This window comes from Plasmodium sp. gorilla clade G2, assembly GCF_900097015.1.
Source record: "Plasmodium sp. gorilla clade G2 genome assembly, chromosome: 11".
Lineage (NCBI taxonomy): Eukaryota > Apicomplexa > Aconoidasida > Haemosporida > Plasmodiidae > Plasmodium > Plasmodium adleri (nom. inval.).
Window position 1 is genome coordinate 1564933 of NC_041703.1, and position 12568 is coordinate 1577500.

Below are 12568 nucleotides of genomic sequence, written 5' to 3' on the forward strand. Positions count from 1 at the left end.
TTAACATTTAATAATTAAATATTATTATTATATTATTATTATTATATGTTTTAAAAATAAATATTATAAAATATATAAACATATTTGTAAAAATATAAAAATTATAAAAAATGAGGAATATATAAAATAAATAAAAATATTTATATATTTATATATATAATTATAATTTATTTATATGTATGTTCTTCCATAATTATATATAATAATATATAATAGAAAAAAAAAATAACAATAATATAATAAAATGATACAAAAAAAAAAAATATATATAATATATTTTATTTATATATATATTCCGTTATTTGCTTATAATCGTATATTCACTTAATATTCAAACCAATGTAGATATAATATTATTTATATATTTATATGTATAATAAATTATTATTTTATTTATTTTTTTTTTTTATAATTACGACACTAAAAATATATTATATATATATTATATAAATTGTTTTATTTGTTTCTTAAAAATTTGCTTTATATATTTTAATATATATAGATGAGAAATATATAAATATTATATAGTATGCATAAAAAAAAAAAATATATATATAATATATATATATATATATTAATAAAAACAATATATAGTTTTATTCTTAAAATAATATATATAATATATATATTTATTTATATTTATATTCCTCTATTGGGATCTTTTATTTTTATATATTTTATAAAATTAAATTATCATTTCATTTAAAATTTCAAATTTATTAAAAAAAAAAAATATATTTTTTAAAATACTTCATAATATTTTTAAGTATATATTAAAAAAAAAAAAAAAAAAAAAAAAAAAAAAAAGTTCCATATATATAATATATATATATATTGTAGTATATATAAAGACACCATTTAAACAATTCATTATTTATTTAAAAGTTTTTCATTTAATGTGGTAATAATTTGTTTTTCCATTTTTTGTAAAATAATATTTTGTTCTTCATCATATACCTTTTCAGAATTATTTTTATAGAGTTGAACTATTTGTTCTATATATTTCTTATTTAAATTTAAAGATGGATTGTGATGAGAATAATATATATTTTGATTGTTATAGAAATTATTATATTTTTCTTTTTTCGAATATATACAAAAATTACAAATACATGTATTTATATTTTTTTCATCTATCATAGTCATCATATTATTATTATTAATAGTTTCTTTTTTATTTTTATTCATTTCTATTATGATGTTGTTTTTTGCTTGTCCAATTTCTGTAGATGAAAAAGTATATTTATTTAAAAGTTGATTTATATTATCATCAATTAAATCATAATTATTTTCGATAAGATCTATATATTTCTTTCCATATATATGAATAAAATTATTCCTTACATATTCTCTATTCTTTATAATTAATTTATTAGAACAATAAAGAATATTTCTAATGCATCTTTTAGTTTCTTGGTCTTTTTTATTTTTTTCATTTTCAAAAAATAAAAACAAATTTGAATCTTTACATAAAGATAATAATATTTTCAAAACTTTATGAATATTCTCATTTCTTAGCATACAGCATATGGCTATGTGTGCCTTTTCTCCTTTTTTATTTCTACAAAAAAGGTCAAAAAATATATTAAGACAATATAAATATATTAATATGGTTCTTATATATATATTGAATGTATTTAATTTTTTTTTTTTTTTTTTTTTACATACTTACAATAACAAAAAATAGATATATCTTTTTTGATTTATAATTTCGTTTCTTGTATTTATAACAAGGAGGTTAACTAATAAGTAAACGTGCACATAAAAATATATAAATGATACATATTATATATACAAAAAAATTAGGTATATATGTATATATTTATATATGAGTATATTCTTCTTTTCAAAGTGTATCAAAATGGGGATAAGATTTAAACTATTTGATACATAAGGATATATATATGTAAATATATATATATATATATATATATTTATTTATTTATTTTTATTTTTTTTGTTGCGATTACCCCTCGTACTAAATAAGTTTAAGAAAATACCAAGTTTTTTACAAGCTTCATTATGTAGAGACATTATTATGATAAAAATTTAGTTAAAGGAAATCAAAATATATGTATCCTATTTTAATGTTTTATATTCTTAAATGTGATATTATTTTATATATATTTTTTTTAACTGAATGGGAGTAAAATAAGTTACATGTACTTTTCACCTTATAAAAATAAAATATATACATATATATATAATATATATATTTTTTTTTTTTTTTTGTCGAAAAAGAAATAGAAAGAAATAATTTATACAGATTAAAAGAATATAAACATTATGAAAAATATATTACATATATATAATATATTTTTTTCCGTTGTAATATAAATTATTTTTATATTTTCTTTTATTTTTGTATCCTATGAAAACAGCCACGTTAATAAAATTTACATATGATATATTATATTATATTGTTATTTTTTTTTTTTTTTTCTTTTTTTTTAAAAGAGGAAAACCATATTATCCTTTTCAATATAATAAAAATGTTTTATTTAAATTTTTTAAGACGAAATATTCTTTTATAATACTTAAATAAAATATTCAAATATAATAATATATATATATATATATAATATATTATTATATGCCTCTCCCAATTTTTATGTGTATACAAATTTATATTTTTTTTTTTTTGCATGAACAGTTCATATTTTTTTTTTTTTTTTTTTTTTTTTTTTTCTTTCTTTTTTTTTTGTTAAATAAAAATAACGAAACATAATTTCTTTTTTTTTTTATATATATATGAAATATGAATTAAGAGAAAAAAAAGAAAAATAAAAAAAAAAAAATGAAAAAAAAAAAATAAAAAAAAATAAACATATTTGGAGTGTACTAATATATTTTTATATTTTCATATATGAATGAATATATTCTTCAAAATATTTACTCTATTTGTTATATTACATATATATTATATATATATATATATATTATATAAATTTGTAACGTTTTTTTTTTTTTTTTTTTTTTTCCCAAACATATGTATATATATATATATATATATATATATGTATAATTACAACTTCATTTTAATTAATTCATATATCAATACGTTTTAATTACAACTTGATTATTATTTATTATTTTTTTTGTGTATTTATTTTATTCATATATAATTATGTACATATATATATATATATATATATATATATATATATATATATATATATATTTCATTATAATATTAAATAAGACTCATTAAAGGAAGAAGCCAAAAGTATGCAAATAAAATATGTATATATATATTTTTTTTTTTCTTTTAATAAACGATTGTGTGTAGAATTAAGATAACAAAATGTAACCCTTCGGATTTGATAAAATATATATCATATATATATAAATATATTTATTTATTTGTTTATATACCTTTTTTTTAAAAAAAATGTCTACATGGATAAATAAAAAGTTAATATCTTTTTCTGAAAAGGTTATTGAAAATGTGATCGACTCCCTTACTAATAAGAATACACCCATAGATAATATACAGAATATGCAAGGGGTAAACAAATTAAAATGAAAATGAAAATGAAAATATATATATGTATATATATATATATATATATGTGCATTTATATATGTATATGTTTATTTATTTTTTTTTTTTATAGACCCAACTGGGGAAAATTATCAATAAAGTTATTTCTTCAAAATACTTTTTTAAAAATGATGACATATGTTATAATAAAAACAATTTAGATTTTAAGTGGTACCTTAAGAAAGAGAGTAAGAAAAGTAGAAAAAATAAAAAAAAAAAGAAAAAAAGAAAAAGAAAAAGAAAAATGATAATGATGAAAAGGGATGCAGAAAATATAAAGAATGCTGATAATAGAAATCATGATGTATACAATGGTGAGAATAATAATAGTTTTAATGAGCTCCAAGTTAATAAAAAATTAAATTATAATAATTTATTATATACGAATAATAATCAGAACAATTTTAAAGAAAGTACCTTTTTAAAAATCGATGAATCTTATTTATCGACATCATATATTTTAAATGAAAAATATATTAGTGGTGATAATATTTCAGCTAGTAAAAATGATGTGAATGAAAATAAATATATAAATTTAAAAAAAACTGATAGTCACAATGATACATCATCTTTATCAATACCTCAAAATAATATTAGCAAAATAAAAAAGAATAAGGGTGCATCATCAATAAATTCATATGACGCATCGTCTGCAAATATATCACCTCCGTCAATGCATTCGTCAGATAATTTGTCATATAATGAGAAGAAAGTTAAATATAATAATGATAGAAATGTAAGAGGTTATGATTATAGTAGTAGCAACATGAATAATAGTTGTAGTAGCACTAGCAGTAATAGTTATAGTTGTAGTAGTAGTAGTCGTAATAGTAATAGTAGCCGTAATAGTAATAGTAGCCATAACAGCAATAGTAGCCGTAGCTGTAGTAGTGTTACATGCAGTAGTAGCTCCATAAATATATACAACACGAACACTTCTTCTCATGATTCGAATAATGAATTGTGTGATAGTTTGTCTTCTTATGAAAAGGATGAAAAAAAAAAGAACAAATTTGAAAATGAAGATAAAATGAAAAATAAAAACATTTTAAAAAAAAATAAAAAAATAAAAAATAAAAATAAAAAGATGCCTAAAACAATAGATGGTAATGATACTTCATTATTATTATCATCGTCATCATCATATAATTCAAAGATGTCCTTTCATAATAATAAGAATTATGGAATAATTAAAGAATTTAGTCTGTGTAAAATAAATTTATTTATAAAAGAAGCTAAATTATTATTTTTTAATAAAAATATAAGTATTAGTGATGTAAGTCTTTATGTGACTACTATAATGGAAGATAAGAAATATATAGGGAAATTAAGAAAATTAAGTTCAAGAACTTTACCTATGAATAATTTAATTATTAATGAATATATAAATCATAATATAAAAGATGTATATACAGATATTATTATAAATATAAGATATAAGAATAGGAAGAAAGAAAAAGAAGATATCATATTAGGAAGAGCAATAATTCCATTATTTCTTATATTGAATACATATAGATGGAAAATTAAAAAGATTAAAAACAAAATTAGATACTGCACTAAATGTTATTTATGGTTACATATCTTTCCATGTAATAATAAATTATTTAATTATAAATTTTTTAAACCTGTAGAAGGTTTTGAAGAATATGGTATGTTAAATCCTTTGTATACATTAGGTTTTTTGAATATACAAATAAAGATAATATTTAAGAGAAATCCTTTATTTCTAACATTTCTGAGTAATATTAGGAAGCCATTATTTTATTATAAGTTACCTATACAATTTGAGCCTTTATATTGTCAATATTATAGTGAGAATTTATATGAATATGCAAAAAACATTCCTTTATGGATATATAAATTTTTTTATATCTTTCATTACAAAAGATTAGAAATGATATCATTAAATTATTATGATTACATATTCATTTTGATATTTTGGTTATGTTTTTTTGATCTTATAGTTCTATCACCTTTCTCATTAATATTTGTTCATTTATTTTTTTGTATTTTTTTTATTTCTTTATCATATAAGTATGGTAAATTTATGCCTCCTTATTATAAGAAGAAGAATTTATTTTATAATTTTCGTCCCATTCGAGTGAGTTCAGTAAGTAGACGTAATTGTGATTATACTAAGAGGAGGATAGAGACAACTAACTTTATATTGAATGATCAGAAAAATGTGGAGATATATAACAAGGAGAAAAAGTTGGATCTTTTGGATGATATCAATGTGGATGCTAATTATTGTAAGTATCCATATTATAGTGATGAGAATAATAATAGTGTTAAGTTAAATAAGGATGACAAGAATATTAGAAAGGCTAGAAATTCTAAGACAAGAGGTGGTGGTTTGAATATATATGATGCATGTAAGATGTTTATAAAAGGTGACAACATGATGAAATCTAATATAATAAATGATAATGTAGTTTATGAAGATTTTATAAAGAAAGATGATGTAATGATGGATGTTGAAGAGGATAAGAAAGTGGATGAGGTGTCTAAAAATAATAATAATGAAAATATTATTACATGTAATCATTGTGATGATCGTAATAATTCTAGTGTGTCTGTTGAGAAAGAGAAAAAGAATTCAACTTCACATAAGATGATTTTAAAAGATGGTCTTAATGAGAATAGTTTAAAGGAGTCCATAGAAAATGATTCAATCAAAAATAAAAATAATAATAATAATAGTAATAATAATAGTAATAATATTAATAATGTTGATAGTGTAGACAAGAGAAATGTTTTATTGAACACATCTAATGGTAGGAATAATAAAAAGGTTGGATCACCCTTATGTGATAATTTGCTTTTGTTTAATGGAGATACTATTCATACAGAAAAAAAGGATAGTAAAGATCATTTAGATGAGAAGGATATATATATATGTAATGACGATAGTAGTGTTATTACTTCAAGTGAGAAGGGTTTAAATAAAGAAAGGATTCTTATGAACAAAGAGAAATTAAATTATAATGGTTTTATGGAATGTAACAATGTATGTGAAGAAAAACATAACATGAGTTATTTTGCAAGGAGGATACAAAATATGGTGATTGATACAAAAGAAAAAATGAAACTGGATCAAATACATATGAATAAGCATATGAGTGGATTTATGAAGTTATTTAACGTGAAAAATGTAGAAAGTGATAAGGATAATGATATTGATAAAAGTTATGATAAAGGAGAGAATGACAAGGAGGTGTCTTCCTCTGTGGGTTCTTACAAATTAATGATTAATAATGAGAGGGAATTCGTTAAAAAAGAAATTGTTGAAAAGGTAATTGTTGAAAAAGAAATTGTTGAAAAGGTAATTGTTGAAGAGGATGAAGAAGATAAATATAATGATAAATATAATGATAAAGATGATAATTTAAAAAAAGAGAATAGAATGATACATAATAATAAAAAAGAAAATATTATAAACATAGAAAGTGATAATATTCTAAGTAGTGATGCAAAAAAGAATGTTTTATCTTTATATGGTGAAAAGATATATAAAAAGGGTAAAAGGAATGAACATATTCTTAAGTCTAGTATGAATAACACAGAATATATAAATGATATAATATATTATAATTCTTGTGATAATATATTTGAAGAAAATAAATATGAATATAATACAAGTATGAATGATGATATTATTATGGATAATAAGCAGGAGGTCAATAAAAAATCTAATAATTCGTTTTTCTCATATAATAATAATCATAATAATAATAATAGTAATAATAGTAAACATGAGAGTATGTGGAGGAATTTATTAGGTATTCCATCAAGTAATATAGAAACGTCACATTTCAATTCAAATAATAATTGTATAGAAATAAAAAATAGTAATAAAAAACTTAATATTATAGATACATATTCAAATAATACAATTCAAGATAGAAGTAATATAAGTGATTTAAGAAAGAAATATCCTTATATGCCATTTGTGAAATCACCATTTCATAATTTTTATTTATATATGAATATAAATGATAATAAGAATATATCTATTTTTTCAAATAATGTAGAAGTTCCTAATGTTCATGTAATATTAAATAGATTTATAACATTGATAACATGGACACAACATGTGACAGGTATATTCACAATGATTTATGAAAAAATAAATTATGCATTTAATTGGGAATTCAGTTTTTACACATTAGTAAATCTATTAATTTTATTTTTTATATGTTATACTATATCATTTATAATATACCTCTTTTCTTATATCCCATTTGTTTTTTTTCGTTTTTTATTTTTTGTGACGTTTTCATATTTGATTATAAGAAGTTATGAACTGACTGAAGATGGAAACAGAGCTTGTTTATATTATAAGAAGAGACAAATCCAAATGCAAAAAAATAGAAAAATGAATCAGACAAGTAGTTCTTATGAAATATATTACAAAAGGAAGAATATAATAAAAAGAATAAAAAAAAAAATAAAGAAAAAGGATATAAATATATTTAAATATATATTTTTAAGATGTGTATTGAAAATATATAAGTTGTTTAAAAACATATTTGAGAATATATTATTGTATATATTATTTATATTATTTTTTATAAAAAATTGGTATACTCGATTGTTAATATTAAAAGATATAGAGCATATGCAGATAGCAAAATTGCAGGGATTCAAAAATTTATATTTCTTTATTCAAAATCGTATAATAAAAAAAGAGCACAAAAAAAATGTTATGAGTAATACATCGTCTAATGAAATTAATAATAGGAAGAGTAGTGTGATGAAAATGGAAAATAATAATAATATGAATATAAATGATGACAATATTGATAGGAATGATGACAATATTGATAGGAATGATGACCATATTAATATAAATGGTGACAATATTAATATAAATGGTGATAATATTAATATAAATGGTGATAATATTAATATAAATGGTGATAATATTAATATAAATGGTGACAATATGAATACAAATAATGAATACGAAATAATAAATAGAAAAAATCAGAATAATTTATCAGATGGTAAACGTAAATCTTTTAAAATTGTTATGTATGAGAATTATAAGAATCTTGAGTCATTTGTATATTCTTCTAGTGATAAGGAAGCAGTGAGTATAATTAATGAGGATGACATGATAGATGAGGAAGAGGAAGGAATGCATGAACAAGAAAAATTAAAAAAGGATAATATAAATGTAGATAATAATATAAATTCTTGTCATGATATTCACACTGATGAAGAAGTACAAGCATATGATGATGAAAACGATGAGAAATTATCTTTAAGCCAAATTACAGATAATGGTGCTATGAATGTAAATGTGGATATATTCTTACATTACTATTTTAAAAAGAGGAAATATGATTTGTTCAACAATTTTATAAATATAAACCGAAATCATATGTGTAATTTAAAAAATATATAAATATATATATATACATATATATATTACATATATGTGATATATATTTTTTTTTTTTTTTTTTTTTTTTTTTCTTTTCTTGCAGATACATATAAGGACATTAATCTGTTTTATTCAAATGAAGATCAAAAAGTGAACAACATTAATTATGGAGAATATCTAAACAGTGATGATGACTGTTCAAGTTCTTATGATTATAACAAGAGAAAAAAGAAAAAACACCTGAAATGATTAAATAAATAAATAAATATATATATATATATATATAATGAATATATTAAAATATTTTTCATTTTATATTTTTTTTTGTATATTTTTTTTTTTTTGTATATTTTTTTTTGTTTTAATAATATAAGCAAATATGCTATTTTAAAAAAATATTATGAAATTTTAAGAAACAAATGAATGATACTGTTTCAATGATTATATGTTTGTTTTTAAAAAACAAGATAAAACATTTAAGAGTGCACATATATACATATATATATATTATATGTATGTCTATTGAATTTTATTTATGTGCTTAATTAATAATGAATAAAATGGGTAAAACAAAAATAAAAAAAATAAATAAATATTAAACAAAACAGAGAAAAATAACAAATTAAAAAATATATACATATATATATTCCATGTGCACCATTTAATAATTAAAATTGGCAAATTTTTATTTTAATTAAATAAATAATAATAATAATAAAACAAATGTTCTTTTTAAAGAGTAATCTTTTGGTATATAAAATGGGATAGTGGTTGAGAAGGATTTTTCTAAAATATTCTAACAAATGAATAACAACATATATATATATATATATTAATATACATATTTTTTTTTTTTTTCATGTATATAACTGATTATCCCTATTTTTATTTTTTATTTTTTATTTTTTTTTTTTTATTTTTTCTTTAATTTTGTATATTTCCTTTTAGTAGTCTACCCACTTTTTTGGGTACTTTAGAATTTCTAGTGTTTCATATTCTCTTGAATATTTTTCAATTTTATATTTATATTGGAAATCACATTTTAAAGGTAATGAGGAGAAGACGTTATCAATTTTTTCATGTTCATCTGATAGATAGTCTGAGAGTTGTTCATCAAAGACTTCATCTTTTATAAAATTCGTAGAAGAATAATTTTCAAGTTTTTTTTGTTTTTTTTTACGTCTATAAATTTTAAATTTATTTAATTCAATACCAAATTTGGTACCTCTATCATATAACAAATTGAATTCTACATATCTTCCTCTACAAATTCTTTGCCATTTTAACATATTATCATCATATTTAAAATTAACAGTTTCAAGTAGAATATGTAGATATGCTTTTCTAAAATTTATAATACATTCTTGAATAAAAAAATATATCATACGATAACTTTTATCCATAATATTATTACAACTATAACATTTACAATCTTTCATATTATTATTGTTGAGAGTTGAGTCATTTATATTTTTTTTATTTAGATCTTTTAATTTACCACTCCTTACAACTTTTTTATTTTTAATAACATTATTCAATAAATTATCAAAAAAAATCCCTCCAATACCTCTATTTATATTTCGATGTTTAATTCGAAAATATAAATCACACCATATTTTAAAATGTCTATAAAATAAATGATTATATTTATCACACACTAATTTAAAAGAATTATGAAATTCAGTAAATAAATCTGCAAAAATATAACAAGGGCTTAAATCACAACCTCCACCAAACCAGTGTTTAATACTTTTATAATTATTATCAATTTTGTTTTTTACAAAATTGTTATTATTATTATTATTACTACTACTATTATTATTATTATTACTATTACTATTATTATTATTATTATTGTTTGGGTTATTAAATTTTTTTTTTTTTTTTCCTGTTTTTATAAATATTTGAAAAAATCTGAAATTCATATGAACAGTAGGTACATTTGGATTAACTGGATGAGCTATAATAGATATACCTGATGCATAAAATTTATATTTCTCATTTATTATTCTTATATTATGAGAATTTAAAACTCTTGAAATTAAAATATTAATATCATCAGAATGACATATTTTTGTAGTATTTATAAATTCTTTATTATAATGATTTACACACATCTGTTTAGCTGACTCTTTATCTATAGCTCCAAAGATACAAGAATAATTTACAGAACATTTTTCAAAAATATTTCCATCTTCTAAAATTCTTGTAATTCCACCACCCAAATTCTTATTTTTACCTGACTTTCTATACCATACATCTTCTTGAAATTTTTTATTATCTAATGATTCAATTAAACTGCATATATTATTCTGTTCAGACTTTAATAAGTTCTCCCATAAATTTCTAAAATATTCATTAGGAGCAATCTATAAATTAAAAAAAAATATATATAAAATAAAATATATATATAAAAAAAAAAATATATATATAAAAAAAAAAATATATATATATATATGTATATATTTACATACCTCATCTTTCATTTTAATTTATTAAATTATTTTTGCAATTTAGCAAATATCTATGATACCACAGATTTATCAATAAATATAATAATATATAAATATAGTAATATATAATATATTATATATATATTTTTTTTTTTATATTTTTATATATTTTTATATATTTTCCTTAGAACAAAAAAATAAAATAAAATAAAATAAAACACGTAAAAACTTTAAATTTTGACAAAAAATGTAATATATGATATTATTAATAATTTAGATGATGTTATTATCAATATATTTATTTTACAAATATATTATATATATATATATATATATATATATATATAATATTGATCTAAAGAAAACAGAAACAATATACATTTATATAAAATATTTAATATATCTTATATATGAAGATATAAATAAAATATAAATAATATTAAGAATACAACTTATAAAAACGGAAAAATATATAAATAAATATAATTATAATGTAATATTATATTATAAAATATTAATACTAATTATTATTAATATGAAGCCAAGCATACTTAAATATATATATATTATATAATATAATATATATATTTTATTTATTTATTATACATCATATATAAAAAAGAATGATATAAAAATAACATATTATTATACATACATATAAATATATTTATATATTGACTACAGAATGACAAAAAAAAAAAATAAAGAAAGAAAGAAAGAAAATACATATAATATATATATATATATATATATATATATATATATGTATACAAAAAATTATTATATATTACATATATAATATATGGTATATTTTATATATAATTATATGTTAATATATATATATATATGGTATATAGAAAATATTGTATATATATAATATTATTATATATATATATATTTTTTCATTTATTTTTATATCTCATCGTATTCATTATTATTATTACATCTATATATATTTTTATATATATATATATTTATTTATTTCAAAAAAAAAAAATATGTGACAAAATTTTTTTGCAAATAACATCGACCTCTAAAGAAGCAACCTTGTGATATTATCAAAAAGAAAAAAAATATATAAATATATTTAATAGTATTTTATTTTATAAGTAAAATAATTCAAACCGAATATCGTAAAAAAAGTGAACGTTCGAACTAATATATTTTAATGAGTAA

The 12568-nt window shown here is 18.2% G+C and overlaps 3 protein-coding genes across 3 annotated transcripts; 1 reads left to right on the forward strand and 2 right to left on the reverse strand.

Annotated features, from left to right (window-relative positions):
• Positions 1-870: 870 nt before the first annotated feature.
• PADL01_1140400 (conserved Plasmodium protein, unknown function) lies at positions 871-2034 on the reverse strand (the record flags this gene model as incomplete). The annotated part of the gene is made up of 3 exons (XM_028682881.1): positions 871-1561; positions 1673-1742; positions 1971-2034. 3 exons carry the CDS (start codon positions 2032-2034, stop codon positions 871-873), a joined length of 825 nt encoding a protein of 274 aa, XP_028539115.1.
• A 1357-nt stretch (positions 2035-3391) lies between these two features.
• On the forward strand, positions 3392-9188 carry PADL01_1140500 (conserved Plasmodium membrane protein, unknown function; the record flags this gene model as incomplete). Its single annotated transcript, XM_028682882.1, has 3 exons — positions 3392-3508; positions 3618-8940; positions 9043-9188. 3 exons carry the CDS (start codon positions 3392-3394, stop codon positions 9186-9188), a joined length of 5586 nt encoding a protein of 1861 aa, XP_028539116.1.
• Positions 9189-9883: 695 nt separating this feature from the next.
• Positions 9884-11425, reverse strand: PADL01_1140600 (coproporphyrinogen-III oxidase; the record flags this gene model as incomplete). Its single annotated transcript, XM_028682883.1, has 2 exons — positions 9884-11308; positions 11414-11425. The coding sequence occupies 2 exons, from the start codon at positions 11423-11425 to the stop codon at positions 9884-9886; spliced, it is 1437 nt and encodes a 478-aa protein (XP_028539117.1).
• Positions 11426-12568: the final 1143 nt, after the last annotated feature.